At 37.7% G+C, this 16605-nt stretch overlaps 1 protein-coding gene across 1 annotated transcript in view; it reads left to right on the top strand.

Annotated features, from left to right (window-relative positions):
* Nucleotides 1–16605, top strand: part of OPHN1 (oligophrenin 1) — a 599190-nt gene that overhangs the window by 222372 nt on the left and 360213 nt on the right. The window contains exon 4 of the mRNA XM_060002992.1: nt 9857–9918. Within this exon, the coding sequence (XP_059858975.1) occupies nt 9857–9918 (62 nt within the window). The remainder of the gene's footprint in view (nt 1–9856; nt 9919–16605) is intronic.

A 16605-nucleotide genomic window follows, 5' to 3' on the forward strand; every position in this document is an offset into this window, starting at 1 on the left:
CATATTAATCCTAGAATCATCTCCCTGCATTCTGGTTTTGTTTCTCCTTGGGTTCCTGAAGAGCTTTTGTGGGACTGTAGATACGAAAGGCATGTGGTATGTGAGAGAGAACAATAGATGGGCTAAGAGATGAGGAGGATTCTAGTTTAGGGGACAAGACAGAGAAATATAAGGAGTATGACTTTTAGAGAGAGAAAGACCCAGATTTTTAGCCTCATTCTATCATCTTCCTGCTGTGCGATATTTGATGACTGACTTGACCCCTTTGAGCTTCAGTTGCCTAACTTCTCAGGTAGGCCTGATGATAAACCTGAGAGTGTTGTTGTAAGGACTAAATCTTTAAGAAGGTAAATGTAGAGTGCCAACGCATAGTAGATAATAAACATTATCCCTTCTCCCCCATTGCAAATTTCTGCTTTTCTAGTGTCAGTTCTGCCACTTATTGGAAAGGTGACTGAACAAGTCACTTCTTCCTCCTTGGACTTCAATTTATACATATATAGATAAGCTAAATATTCTTTTGTACTCTTTCAAACTCTAATAACTACTATTTAGAAGTCCCTAACATTTTACCAAAAATAGGAAATATATTCTCAAATGGTATATGAAAGAGAAGATACTGAAAGCCTAGAAAAACAAATGCATTCATATTAATATTTTAAATCAAAAATAATTTTTTCTTCCTAAGAGACCTTGACAACAAATCCAGCATTCCTATTACCAAGGAAGCTAAGTTCACGATCAATGCAGGTCATCCGACAATAGCATTTCTTAATTCTGAGGATTAAGTTGCTGCACACACTTAGGAAAGTCACTGTTGCAAACACGGCAAATTAAAAGCTCAAACTCAGCATAAAGAAGAAAAATACCCTAATCAGAAAGAATAAATAGGAAAAGATGAAAATATTCACTGATCTCCTGTCTCCAAATAATTTATGCTACAAAAGGAGTCAGAGATATATTTTTGTTATTCTGGCACTTTTCCGGGGAAGATCAGTTTGCCTCTAAAGGAAATGTCACAAATGCATATAATATTGGAACATTTAAATGAAAAGTTTGACTTCTTGAAATGTAATTGTGTCAAGCCCTTTGACTCAGGGTTTAATCCTCACAATAAATTTGTTAGGAACATGTAATTATCCCTAATTTGAATAGGAGAAAACTAAGGCTCAGAAGAGGCTAAGCAACATGTTCAAGGTCACACAGAAAATAAATGTCAGAACTAGTTTTCAAATTCAGATCCATCTTGCTGGCAGAGCTAAGGTCTTGCCACTCACACTGCCCACACCTCCAGGTAGAGGTAAACAAAGAATAGGTTACTAAATAGCATCTGAATAGATGATCAAACAGAGATGGCAAGAGCTGCTACTACTGGAATCTAGGCTTTAAAAATGAATCAGCCTTCATTATTCATGAGGAAAAAACCCTCAAAATTCAACAATACTAAGGATGGATCTCAGTGAGCTTTGGCTAAATGATTACATTATTTTATAAATTGAGATATTATTCACACATAAAATGCACGATTTAAAAGTGTGCAACTCAGTGGCTTTTTTTTTTTTATACACAGAAAACTTCCCATTATTCCCTGTTCAGTGGGAGTTCAACTTGGAGGTCCATTAGCCTCTGAGAACCCATGAGCCTATGACTACTCCATATATACATACACGAATAAACCCTTAGTCTCCTCCATTCACCCTCTGATCTTGGCGTCTTCTCTTTGATTTTTGTTTCGATTTTACATCTTTATTGGAGTATAATTGCTTTACAATGGTCTGTTAGTTTCTGCTTTATAACAAAGTGAATCAGTTATACATATACATATGTTCCCATATCTCTTCCCTCTTGCGTCTCCATCCCTCCCACACTCCCTATCCCACCCGTCTAGGTGGTCACAAAGCACCGAGCTGATCTCCCTGTGCTATGCGGCTACTTCCCACTAGCTATCTATTTTACGTTTGGTAGTGTATATATGTCCATGCCACTCTCTCGCTTTGTCACAGCTTACCCTTGCTGCTCCCCATATCCTTAAGTCCGTTCTCTGGTAGGTCTGTGTCTTTATTCCTGTTTTACCATTAGGTTCTTCATGACTCTTTTTCCCTTAAAATCCATACATATGTGTTAGCATACGGTATTTGATTTTCTCTTTCTGACTTACTTCACTCTGTATGACAGACTGTAGGTCCATCAAACTCATTACAAATAGCTCAATTTCATTTCTCTTTATGGCTGAGTAATGTTCCCTTGTATATATGTGCCACATCTTCTTTATCCATTCATCCGATAATGGACACATAGGTTGTTTCCATCTCTGGGCTATTGTAAACAGAGCTGCAATGAACATTTTGATACATGACTCTTCATGAATTATGGTTTTCTGAGGGTATATGCCCAGTAGTGGGATTGCTGGGTCATATGGTAGTTCAATTTGTAGTTTTTCAAGGAGTCTCCATACTGTTCTCCATAGTGGCTGTACCAGTTCACATTCCCACCAGCAGTACAAGAGTGTACCCTTTTCTCCACACCCTCTCCAGCATTTATTGTTTCTAGATTTTTTGATGATGGCCATTCTGACTGGTGTGAGATGATATCTCATTGTAGTTTTGATTTGCATTTCTCTGATAATTAATGATGTTGAGCATTCTTTCATGTGTTTGTTGTCAGTCTGTATATCTTCTTTGGAGAAATGTCCATTTAGGTCTTCTGCCCATTTTTGGATTGGGTTGATTGTTTTTTTCTTATTGAGTTGCATGAGTTGCTAATAAATTTTGGGGATTAGTCCTTTCACAGCTGCTTCATTTTCAAATATTTTCTCCCATTCTGAGGGTTTCCTTTTGGTCTTGTTTATGGTTTCCTTTGCTGTGCAAAAGCTTTGAAGTTTCATTAGGTCCCATTTGTTTATTTTTGTTTTTATTTCCATTTCTCTAGGAGGTGGGTCAAAAAGGATCTTGCTGTGATTTATGTCAGAGTGTTCTGCCTATGTTTTCCTCTAAGAGTTTGATAGTCTCTGGGCTTACATTGAGGTCTTTAATCAATTTTGAGCTTATTTTTGCATATGGTGTAAGGGAGTGATCTAATTGCATACTTTTACATGTACCTGTCCAGTTTTCCCAGCACCAATTATTGAAGAGGCTGTCCTTTCTCCACTATACATTCCTGCCTCCTTTATCAAAGATAAGGTGACCATATGTGCGTGGGTTTATCTCTGGGCTTTCTATCCCGTTCCATTGAGCTACCTTTCTGTTTCTGTGCCAGTACTATACTGTCTTGATTACTGTAGCTTTGTAATATAGTCTGAAGTCAGGGAGCCTGATTCCTCCAACTCCATTTTTCGTTTTCAAGATTTCTTTGGCTATTCAGGGTCTTTTGTGTTTCCATACAAATCGTGAAATTCTTTGTTCTAGTTCTGTGAAAAATGCCAGTGGTAGTTTGATAGGGATTGCATTGAATCTGTAGAAGATTGCTTTGGATAGTAGAGTCATTTACACAATGTTGATTCTTCCAATCCAAGAATAAGGTATATCTCTCCATCTATTTGTGTCATCTTTAATTTCTTTCATCAGTGTCTTATAATTTTCTGCATACAGGTCTTTTGTCTCCTTAGGTAGGTTTATTCCTAGATATTTTATTCTTTTTGTTACATTGGTAAAGGGGAGTGTTTTCTTGCTTTCACTTTCAGATTTTTCATCATTAGTGTATAGGAATGCCAGATATTTCTGTGCATTAATTCTGTATCCTGCTACTTTACCAAATTCATTGATTAACTCTAGTAGTTTTCTGGTAGCACCTTTAGGATTCTCTATGTATAGTATCATGTCATCTGCAAACAGTGACAGATTAACTTCTTCTTTTCCGATTTGGATTCTTTTATTTTCCTTTTCTTCTCTGATTACTGTGGCTAAAACTTCCAAAACTATGTTGAATAAGAGTGGTGAGAGTGGGCAACGTTGTCTTGTTCCTGATCTTAGTGGAAATGCTTTCAGTTTTTCACCACTGAGGATGATGTTGGCTGTGGGTTTGTTATATATGACCTTTATTATGTTGAGGAAAGTTCCCTCTATGCCTGCTTTCTGCAGGGTTTTTATAATAAATGGGTGTTGAATTTTGTCGAAAGCTTTTGCTGCATCTACTGAGATGATCATATGGTTTTTCTCCTTCAATTTGTTAATATGGTGTATCACGTTGATTGATTTATGTATATTGAAGACTCTTTGCATTCCCGGAATAAACCCCACTTGATCATGGTGTATGATCCTTTTAATGTGCTGTTGGATTCTGTTTGCTAGTATTTTGTTGAGGATTTTTTCATCTACGTTCATCAGTGATATTGGCCTGTAGTTTTCTTTCTTTGTGACATCCTTGTCTGGTTTTGTTATCAGGGTGATGGTGGCCTCGTAGAATGAGTTTGCGAGTGTTCCTCTGCTATATTTTGGAAGAGTTTTAGAAGGATAGGTGTTAGCTCTTCTCTAAATGTTTGATATAATTCGCCTGTGAAGCCATCTGGTCCTGGGCTTTTGTTTGTTGGAAGACTTTTAATCACAGTTTCAGTTTCAGTGCTTGTGATTGGTCTGTTCATATGTTCTCTTTCTTCCTGATTCAGTCTTGGCAGGTTGTGTATTTCTAAGAATTTGTCAATTTCTTCCAGGTTGCCCATTTTATTGGCATAGAGTTGCTTGTAGTAATCTCTCATGATCTTTTGTATTTCTGCAGTGTCAGTTGTTACTTCATTTTCATTTCTAATTCTGTTGAGTTGTGTCTTCTCCCTCTTTTTCTTGATGAGTCTGGCTAATGGTTTATCAGTTTTATTTATCTTCTCAAAGAACCAGATTTTAATTTTATTGATCTTTGCTATCATTTCCTTCATTTCTTTTTCATTTATTTCTGATATGATTTCTTTCCTGCTGCTACTTTTTGGGTTTTTTTGTTCTTCTTTCTCTAATTGCGTTAGGTGCAAGTTTAGGTAGTTTATTCGAGATGTTTCCTGTTTATTTAGTTCGAATTGTACTGTTATAAACTTCCCTCTTAGAACTGCTTTTGCTGCATCCCATAGGTTTTGGGTCGTTGTGTCTCCATTGTCATTTGTTTCTAGGTATTTTGTGATTTCCTCTTTGAGTTCTTCAGTGATATCTTCGTTATTAAGTAGTGTATTGTTTAGCCTCCATGTGTTTGTATTTTTTACAGATCTTTTCCTGTAATTGATACCTAGTCTCATAGCATTGTGGTCAGAAAAGATACTTGATAAAATTTCAATTTTCTTAAATTTTCCAAGCCTTGATTTGTGACCCAAGATATGATCTATCCTGGAGAATGTTCCATGAGCACTTGAGAAAAATGTGTATTCTGTTGTTTTTGGATGGAATGTTCTATAAATATCAATTAAGTCCACCGTGTTTAATGTATCATTTAAAGCTTGGGTTTCCTTATTTATTTTCATTTCGGATGATCTGTCCATTGGTGAAAGTGGGGTGTAAAAGTCCCCTACTATGTGTGTGTTACTGTCCATTTTCTCTTTTGTGGCTTATAGTATTTGCCTTATGTACTGAGGTGCTCTTATGTTGGGTGCATAAATATTTACAATTGTTATATCTTCTTCTTGGATCGATCCCTTGATCATTATGTAGTGTCCTTCTTTGTCTATTTTAATAGTCTTTATTTTAAAGTCTATTTTGTCTGATATGAGAATTGCTACTCCAGCTCTCTTTTGGTTTCCATTTGAGTGGAATATCTTTTTCCATCCCCTTACTTTCAGTCTGTATGTGTCTCTAGGTCTGAAGTGGATCTGTTGTAGACAGCATATACATGGACTTGTTTTTGTATCCATTCAGGCATTCTGTGTCTTTTGGTGGGAGCATTTAGTTCGTTTACATTTAAGGTAATTATTGATATGTATGTCTGTATTCCCGTTTTCTTAATTGCTTTGGGTTCGTTATTTTAGATCTTTTCCTTCTCTTGTGTTTCTTGCCTAGAAAAGTTCCTTTAGCATTTGTTGTAAAGCTGGTTTGGTGGTGCCGAACTCTCGCAGCTTTTGCTTGTCTGTGAAGATTTTAATGTCTCTATCAAATCTGAATGAGATCCTTGCTGGGTAGAATACTCTTGGTTGCAGGTTTTTCTCCTTCATCACTTTAAATATGTCCTGCTAGTCCCTTCTGGCTTGCAGAGTATCTGCTTAAAGATCAGCTGTTACCCTTATGGGGATTCCCTTGTGTGTTATTTGTTGTTTTTCCCTTGTTGCTTTTAATATGTTTTCTTTGTATTTAATTTTTGACAGTTTATTTAGTATGTGTCTTGGCATATTTCTGCTGTGATTTATCCTGTATGGGACTCTCTGTGCTTCTTGGACTTAATTAACTATTTCATTTCTTATATTAGGGAAGTTTTCAACTATAATCTCTCAGATATTTTCTCAGTCACTTTCTTTTTCTCTCCTTCTTCTGGAACCCCTATAATTCGAATGTTGGTGCCTTTAATGTTGTCCCAGAAGTCTCTGAGACTGTCCTCAGTTCTTTTCATTCTTTTATCTTTATTCTGCTCTACAGTAGTTATTTCCACTATTTTATCTTCCAGGTCACTTATCCATTCTTCTGCCTCAGTTATTCTGCTATTGATCCCATCTAGAGTATTTTTAATTTCATTTATTGTGTTGTTCATCGTTGCTTGTTTCATCTTTAGTTCTTCTAGGTCCTTGTTAAATGTTTCTTGCATTTTGTCTATTCTATTTCCAAGATTTTGCATCATCTTTGCTATCATTATTCTGAACTCTTTTTCAGGTAGACTGCCTATTTCCTCTTCATTTGTTACATCTGGTGTGTTTTTATCTTGCTCCTTCATCTGCTGTATGTTTTTCTGTCTTCTCATTTTGCTTATCTTACTGTGTTTGGGGTCTCCTTTTTACAGGCTGCAGGTTCATTATTCCCATTGTTTCTGGTGTCTGTCCTCAGTGGATAAAGTTGGTTCAGTGGGTTGTTTAGGCTTCTTGGTGGAGGGGAGTAGTGCCTGTGTTCTGGTGGATGCGGGTGGATCTTGTCTTTCTGGTGGGCAGGTACACATGTTGTGTTTTGGGGTGTCTGTGGACTTATTATGTTTATAGGCTGCCTCTCTGTTAATGGGTGGTTTGTGTTCCTGTGTTGCTAGTTGTTTGGCATAGGGTGTCCAGCACTGTAGCTTGCTGGTCGTTGAGTGAAGCTGGGTGCTGGTGTTGAGATGGAGATCTCTGGGAGATTTTTGCCGTTTGATATTATGTGGAGCTGGGAGGTCTCTTGTGGACCAGTGTCCTGAAGTTGGCTCTCCCACCTCAGAGACACAGCACTGACTCCTGGCTGGAGCACCAAGAGCCTTTCATCCATATGGCTCAGAATGAAAGGGAGAAAAAGTAGAAAGAAAGAAAGAAAGAAAGAGAGAAAGATAGAGAGAGAGAGAGAGAGTGAAAGAAAGAAAGAAAGAAAGAAAGAAGGGAGGAAGGGAGTGGGGGAGGGAGGGAGTGGGGGAGGGAGGGAGGAAGGAAGCAAGGAAGAAAGGAAAGAAAGAAAAGATAAAGTAAGATAAAATAAAATAAAGTTATTAAAATAAAAAGTAATTATTAAGAAAAATAATTTTTTAAAAGAAAGAAGAAACAAATAAACAAAATAACTCAAGAAACTAAAAACAAACAAACAAACAAAAAACGGACTGATAGAACCCTAGGACAAATGGTCGAAGCAAAACTATACTGAAAAAATCTCACACAGAAGCATACACATAGACACTCACAAAAATAGGAAAAGGGGAAAAAAGTAATAAATCTTGATCTCAATGTCCACCTCCTCAATTTGGGATGATTCGTTGTCTATTCATATATTCCACAGATGCAGGCTACATCAAGTTGATTGTGGAGCTTTAATCCACTGCTTCTGAGGCTGCTGGCAGAGATTTCCCTTTCTCTTTTTTGTTCTCACAGCTCCCGGGGCTCAGCTTCAGATTTGGCCCCGCCTCTGCGTGTAGATTGTCGGAGGGCGTCTGTTCTTCTCGCAGAGAGGACGGGGTTAAAGGAGCCGCTGCTTCAGGGACTCTGGCTCAGCCAGGCCACGGAGAGGGAGGGGTATGGCGTGTGGGGCGAGTCTGCGGCGGCAGAGGCTAGCGTGACGTTTCAGCAGCCTGAGGGGCACCATGCGTTCTCCCGGGGAAGTTGTCCCTGGATCACGGGACCCTGGCAGTGGCGGGCTGCACAGGCTCCCACGAAGGGGTGTGTGTATTGTGACCTGTGCTTGCACACAGGCTTCTTGTTGGCGGCAGCAGCAGGCTTAGCGTCTCATGCCCATCTCTGGGGTCCGTGCTTTTAGCCGCGGCTCACGCCTGTCTCTGGAGCTCCTTTAAGCAGTGCTCTTAATCCCTCTCCTTGCGCACCAGGAAACAAAGAGGGAAGAAGAAGTCTCTTGCCTCTTTGGCCGGTCCAGACTTTTCCCTGGACTCCCTCCCGGCTATCCATGGTGCACTAACCCCTTGCAGGCTGTGTTCACGCCGCCAACCCCAGTCCTCTCCCTGCGCTTGACTGAAGCCCGAGCCTCAACTCTCAGTCCTGCCTGCCCCGGCGGTTGAGTAGACCTGCCTCTCGGGCTGGTGAGTGCCGGTCGGCACCGATCCTCTGTGCGGGAATCTCTCCTCTTTGTCCTCCGCACCCCTGTTGCTGTGGTCTCCACCGCGGCTCCGAAGCTTTCCCCCTCCGCCACCCGCCGTCTCCGCCCGTGAAGGGGCTTCCTAGTTAGTGTGGAAACCTTTCCTCCTTCACAGCTCCCTCCCACTGGTGCAGCTCCCGTCCCTATCCTTTTGTCTCTGTTTATTCTGTTTTCTTTTGCCCTACCCAGGTACGTGGGGACTTTCTTGCCTTTATGGAGGTCTGAGGTCTTCTACCAGCATTCAGTAGGTGTTCTGTAGGAGTTGTTCCACGTGTAGATGTATTTCTGGTGTATCTGTGGGGAGGAAGGCGATCTCCGTGTCTTACTCTTCCTCCATCTTCCCCTCCAGCCTCAACTCAGTGGCTTTTAGTATATTCACAGAGTTGTGCAAGCATCGCTGCAATACAATTCCAGATCATTTTCACACCCTCAAAAGAAACCACAAATCCATTAGCATCAGTCCCTATTCCCACCTTCCCCCTACATTCAGTGAACCAGTGATTTACTTCTTGTCTCTCTGGATTTGCCTAGTCTAGACATTTCATTTAAACAAAATCATACAATATGTGGCTTTTTGTGACTGGCTTCTTTCACTGAGCATAATGTTTTTGAAGTTATTCTATGTTGTATTGAGTATCCATCCTTTGTTTCTTTTCGTTGCCACACATTGTTCCATTGAATAGCTGTATCAGAACTGTTTAACCATTCAGCAATTGAAGAACACTTCCATTCTTTCCATTTACTGGCTATTACGAATAATGCAGTCAACAACATTTGTATATAATTGTTTGTTTGTATATGTTTTCAGTTCTTTTAGCAATATACCTAGGCATGGAATTGCTGAATCATGTGGTAACTCTATGTTTAACATTTTTTTAATCTTACGCTCATTTTTTTTTTTTACCGTTTGCCAAAATCCCCTTAAACTTATACCGTGTTATATGTTGATTATATCTCAGTACAACTGGAGCAAAAAAAATTGGGGTAGGAACATTAGCAAAATAAAAACAAAAACAAAAGAAGAAAAAGGAAATAACTGTGCACCAGGTACTGAACTCCTTCTTCTGTTGTCCTTAGATTTGACACCTTCCTCTAGTGGTCATATCATCTTGGGGCACTGGTCTCTACCTTTTTTCCCATAGATTTCTGCCCACTTGCCTATCAGGTACCATGATTAATTTGGTTTATCTTTTATTCTGTCATTTCAGCTGAATCCTTCAAGGAATTTGCCGAATTGCTCAACGAAGTAGAAAACGAGAGGATGATGATGGTAGGTCAATAACACTGGGCCTAGAACCAAGATTATCTCTGATCTTGGGAAGTTTTCTTGTCCTCATTGGTTGGAGTGACACTATGTTGTTTCAGTTTCTGTCTCATCATTACCTGGGTACTGTAAAGACAGGGAATTGATCTGGTTATTCTATCTCAAGTTCCCATCCTGAGAGTTTAGCATTAGGTAGAGGAAAATTAGTCTATTCATTTCAGTGAGATAAGATTTCAGAGGACGTTAAATTCGACTGTCGAACATGTTGACAAAAATTGTGGTCTTTAGTGTTCTTAAACAAATTATCTATTTATGTGCTTATGTGCTTTTAGAAGTAATAATGTGGGCTTTATTTATGACATATGATTGTTTTATTTAAATCTATGTGAAAACTTTTTTTCCTTACATTTAAAGTCTAATTTATTAATATTAATAGACTTTAATATTTAGAGCAGTTTTCATTTTACAGAAAAGTTGAGTGGAAAGTGCAGAGAGATTTCATATACAGTTGCCCTTTGAACGTCACAGATTTGATCTGTGTGTGTCCACTTATATGTGGGTGCTTTTCAATGAATACTACAGTACTACATGATCCGAGTTCAGTTGAATCTATTGTTGTGGAACCTCAGATACTGGAAGACTGACTGTAAAGTTATATGCAGACTTTTGACTGCACAGTGTGTGTGGGGGGTCAGTTCCCTTGACCCTTGCACCGTTCAAGGGTAAACTGTACTCCCTTTCTTTCCCCTCTCCTCCCCATACAGTTTCCTCTATTATCATCTTGCATGTGTGGTACATTTGTTTCAGTTAATGAACCAACATCAATGCAATATTATTAAGTCCATAGTTACATTAGGGTTCACTCTTTATTGAATATTTTATGGGTTTTGACAAATGCTTAATGACATATATTCACCATCAAAGTTTCATCATAAAGAATATTTTCATTGCCCTAAAAATCCCCTGTGATTCCCCCTTCCTTCTCTGATATCCAAATCCCTGGCAAACACTTATCTTTTTACTGTGTTTTGCCTCTTCTAGAATATCATACAGTTGGAGTCATACAGTATATAGCCTTTTCAGATTGGCTCCTTTGACTTAGTAATATGCGTTTAAAGTTCCTCTATGTCTTTTCATGGCTTGAAAGCTCATTTCTTTTTGTCATTGAATAATATATATGCATATATTATAACCTATATTCCATCATATGGATGTACCACAGTTTGTTCATCCCTACACCCATTGAAGGATATCTTGGTTACTCCCAAGTTTTGGCAGTTATGAAAAACCTACCATACACATTTGTGTGCAGATTTTTGTGTGGATGTAAATTTTCAACTCTTTTGATTAATTTCCAAGGAATCCAATTGCTAGATTGTGTGATATGTCTAGATTTGTAAGAAACTGCCAAACTGTCTTCCAAAGTGACTACCATTTTGCATTCTCACCAGCTTTGAATGAGAGTTATTGTTGCTCCACATGCTCACCAGCATTTGATGTTGGCTGTGTTTTGGATTTTACCCATTTTAATATGTGCATGTAATGGTATATCTTTGCTGTTGTAATTTGTGTTTTCCTGATGACATTTGATTTGGAACATCTTTCCATATGCTTATTTGCCACCTGTAGATCATCTTTGGTGAGGTGTCTGTTCAGGTCTTTTGCCTATTTTTTAATTGGTTTGTTTGTTTTCTTATTGTTCAGTTTTAAGATATCTTTGTATATTTTGGATGCCAGTCCTTTATCAGAAATGTGCATTGCAAAAAAATTTCCAGTCTGTGGCTTATCTTTTCATTTTCTTAACAATGTCTTTTGTGGAGCAGAATTTTTAAATTTTAATGAAGTCCAGCTTATCAGTTCTTTCACAGATCATGCTTTTGGGGTTGTATCTAAAAAATCAGTGCCAAACCAAAGGTCATTTAGATTTTCTCATATGTTATCTTCTAGGAGTTTTATAATTCTATGTTATACCTTTAGGTCTATGACCCCTTTTGAGCTAATTCTTGAGAAAGTGTAAGAATTGTCTCTAGATTCCTTTTTTTTTTTTCCATGGGGAAGTCTGGTTGTTTCATCACCATTTCTGAAAAGACTGTCCTTTTTCCATTGAATTACCTTTGCTTCTTTGGCAAAGACCAATGGACTATATTTGTGTGGATCTATATCTGGGCTCTCTATTCTGTTCCATTGATCTGTTTGTCTATTTTTTCAGCAATATCACAGGATTTTTTTTTACAAAATTTAAAAAAATATTGAAGTATAGTTGATTTAAATATTGTGTTAGTTTCAGGTATAACAGTAAAGTGATTCATATATATATGTATATATATTCAAATTATTTTCCATTATCAGGTATTACAAGAAGTTGAATATAGCTCCCTGTGCTATACAGTAAATCCTTGTTGCTGATCTATTATATATATAGTAGCTTGTATCTGTTAATCCTATATTCCTAATTTATCCCTCCTCCCCTCCCATTCCCCTTTGGTTACTGTAAGTTTATTTTCTATGTCTGTGAGTCTGTTTCTGTTTTGTATATAGATTCATTTGTCTTATTTTTTAGCTTCCACGTGTAAGTGATATCATATGATATTTGTCTTTCTCTGTCTGACTTACTTCACTTAGTATGATAATCTCTAGGTTCATCCCTGTTGCTGCAAATGGCAATATTCCATTCTTTTTTATGGCTGGGTAATATTCCATTATGTGTATGTTTATATATAAATATATATGTGTGTGTATATTGATATGTGTGTGTGTATATATATATATGTGTGTGTGTGTGTGTGTGTATGTATCACATCTTCCTAAGCCAATCATCTGTTGGTGGGCACTTGGGTTGTTTCCATGTCTTGGCTATTGTAAATAGTGCCACTGTGAAACTTGGGGTGCATGTATCTCTTCAACTTAAAGTTTTAATTTTTTTCTGGATATATGCACAGGAGTGTGATTGCTGGATCATATGGTAGCTCTATTTTTAGTTTTTTAAGGAGCCTTCATACTGTTTTCCATGGTCACTGCACCAGTTTACATTCCCACCAACAGTGTGTGAGGGTTCCCTTTTCTCCTCATCTTCTCCAGCATTTATTATTTGTAGATTTTTTAATGATGGCCATTCTGACCAGTGTGAGGTGATACCTCATTGTGGTTTTGATTTGCATTTCTCTAATAATTTGTGATGTTGAGCATCTCTTCTTGTGACTGTTGGCCATCTGTATGTCTCTGGAGAAATGTCTATTTAGGTCTTTTGTTCAGTTTTTAATTTTCTTTTGGTATTAAGTTGTATGAGCTGTTTGTATAGTTTGGATGTTAACTCCTTGTCGATCACATTGTTTGCAAATATTCTCTCCTATTCCGTAGGTTGTCTTTTCATTTTGCCAATGGTTTTCTTTGCTGTGCAAAAACTTTTAAGTTTCATTAGATCCCATTTGTTTATTTTTGCTTTTATTTCTTTTGCTTTGGGAGATTGATCTAAGAAAATATCACTATGATTCATGTCCGAGAATGTTTTGCCTATGTTCTCATCTGGAAATTTTATGGTGCCATGTCATATTTAGGTCTTTAAAACACTTTGTGTTTATTTTTGTATATGGTGTGAGGGAGTGTTCTAATTTAATTGATTTACATAGCTGTCCAGCTTTCCCAACACCACTTGTTGAAGAGACTGTATTTTCTCCATTGTATATTCTTGCATACTTTGTCATAGATTAATTGACCATATGTCTGTGGATTTATTTCTGGGCTCTCTGTTCTTTTCCATTGATATATATATCTGCTTTTGTGCCAATACCATGCTGCTTTGATTACTGTAGGTTTGTAATGTTGTCTGAAGTCTGGATGGTTTATACCTCCAGCTTTGTTCTTTTTCCTCAGGATTGCTTTGGCAATTCTAGGTCTTTTGTGGGTCCATATAAATTTTAGGATTATTTGTTCTTGTTCTGTGAAAATTGTTATGGACCAATACCACACTATCTTGATTACTGTAACTTTGTAGTAAGTCTTGAAGTAGGATATGAACTTCAGAACCTGTTTATCAATATCCGCAAAACAAATTGCTGGAATTTTGATTGGAATTGCATTGAATCTATAGATGGGACAAACTGACATCTTAAAAATAGTGTCTTACTATTTGTGAACATGGGTTATCTCTCCCATTTATTTAGACCTTCTTTGATTTCTTTCTTCAGAGTTTTATAGTTTCCTCATAATGATCTTATATGTATTTTGTTAGATTTATTCCTAAGTATTTATATTTTTTTGTGAACTCTATTTTAACAGTTGAATAAATAATCTTTTTGTGTGGTCCCTAGACTTGTACCACCAGTGTCACCTGGGAAATTGTTAAAAATGAAGGTCCTTGGCCACACACCAGAGCTAGCTGAGACTTAAATGTGGAAGTACCTATGTTGGTCAATATTTATTTTTATTAGGAGCATGTGGGTCAAGTGGAAACAATGTTAAGGACAACAAAGTGGTCTATCTTCCCTTCCTCTCATTGGATGACTTTGTATTGGCAACTCAGTTTTGTTAAACCCATTTATTCCAATAGCAAGAGTTCTTTAATCTGTAATCACTCTTCCTTTTCAACAGGGTGGTACTGGCTTCTCAGAATACTGCTACCATTTAATCTCAGCTCCTAGAGAGTTAGGATTGAAGGCAGGGCCCGTAAATCTGGGAAATTAGATCTTTAGGTGCTAATAGTGGCTGTGCCACTAACTTATTTGTGACTTCACACTAATCACTTTATTTCTTCTAGTCTTTCTTTATATGTAGATGAGAAAAAATTCCCATCTTCTAAGTTCGTTGTAAGTACTCCAAATGATAAAATGAATATGGTAGTGTTTTATAATAGCAAAAAGCACTGATTATATAAATGTTTCTAGTTATCTTTTGTTGCCCCCAAGATTTGGCTTGTGGAAATTTGACTTGGGAATTTTCTTCATTTAAGAGATTTGCTTATAATGATAGTTAAGAGAGGCCAATATGGGTAGTTTTCCCAGAGCCTGTTAGATGCCCCACTAGCTAATCCACACTCTACTAAATATTTTCTTCTGTTATAAGAGTTTGTGGACTGCTACCAATGTTGATCTCAAAGACATTCACCCCTATTTCATTCAGATACCACTAGAAATGTCAGCTGTACAACTCTTCAGCCCTAGTTGTTTCTTGATCTCTTTTACTTACCCGATTACAGAGCTCTAAAATATTGAAGAAGGATTCACCTTTTGAGATGTTTTTCTCACCATAATTGCTGGCTGTTTTCCACAGGACTGACTCATTTTCTTCTGTCTTTAATTATGTTCTGCCCTTTTGTTCCCTCAATTCTTCAGTCATGTCTTGAGTATTGGCTCCCTATTTCCTATTTAATTACAGGAATTCTGTGTAGGTTAGGCTCAATTAAGGCCTTTTACAACATGCCAGGGATCGTTCTTGACTGCACCTCTCTCATTTCCTGGAACTGTGGTAGAAGGACTCTTGTACCTCAATATGGTAAATGTTAAACAGCTTTCTATAATTTCTATAAAAAGAGGCCCAAAGAAGCTTTAGTAGAACATGAAGGAAGTTCATAGCCCTAGCATGTGACAACTGCAGATGTCTAGTCATTCTCATAATGAATTTTAAATTGTTGAAGAAACTATGGAGGGAATAAATGAAGAGGAGCATCCCCGCTTTTATTTCTTAAAAAGTACAGTGGGGGAGGTTGTAGTACCTCTGAAAGTGGCCTTTAAAAGTCTGGGTAACAGACTTTCTCTATGATTAATGATAAGAGGCTTGCCTAGATGCCTTTCTAACTCTGAAGGGGACTCTGTTGGCAATGGCAAGGTCTTTCTTTGAGGACTGCCAAGAATGACCTAAAACAGTGTACCCTCAATGCCTTCTTTTGGTAATTGGTTAACCATCAAAGATTCCTGAGCAATATTTCACTAATAGATTGAATGCCATCTCTATTTTAGTAAGTGGCCTATCTAGTTTGGTTTTATTCAATCAGAACCAGATTTTAGATAAACTCACTAATGTGTTTAGAATGTCACTTATGCTGGGGCTTCTACTGTGATATAGTAGGCAGGAGCTTTTGTCCTAGAGAGCTCACAAAATGAATGCAGTGATAAGAAAGGGAATAAAGGCCAAGTTTACTTAAAAGGGCTTTTCTGAGTAATTGTTAGATTTCTAAGGAGTTTAAAGGTAAAGCTGAATGGGAAAGAAAAAAGAGCCAATCCTCAGTGCGACATTTTCCTACATTTCTAGCTCTATGTTCTGGCAGAAATTAGTATAATAACCAATGAATGTTAAAGAGAGGAAAAGGTTCAGAGAATCTATTTGTGTTGTAGGAGACAGGGAGCAGTATTTCCAATGCAATTAAGGAAAACTCTTGACTCCAATTTAAGTGAACCATGTGCTACTTTTCTAGACTGGGACAGAGCCAAACGTAAAAATAGTAGCCTTATGAACTCTGTGAGAAGTTACTGGCACACTTACTTATGCAAGAAAATCCCCCGTGGAACATGAAAAACTGGCACCTGTACCATCCTTGGGGTGCCTGCATATGCAAGGGCTCAGCTGAATATCCATACAGAGGCTTGACACATATTACTCTCTTTAGAAGTGACATGTTCACTTCTTATTCAAAGACAAACTTCCTCAAGGTTTCCCAGTTGGCTACTTTTGTGTTATCTTCGTGAAACTGGAAATAGTTTT

Source organism: Delphinus delphis, chromosome X, assembly GCF_949987515.2.
Source record: "Delphinus delphis chromosome X, mDelDel1.2, whole genome shotgun sequence".
Taxonomy (NCBI): domain Eukaryota; kingdom Metazoa; phylum Chordata; class Mammalia; order Artiodactyla; family Delphinidae; genus Delphinus; species Delphinus delphis.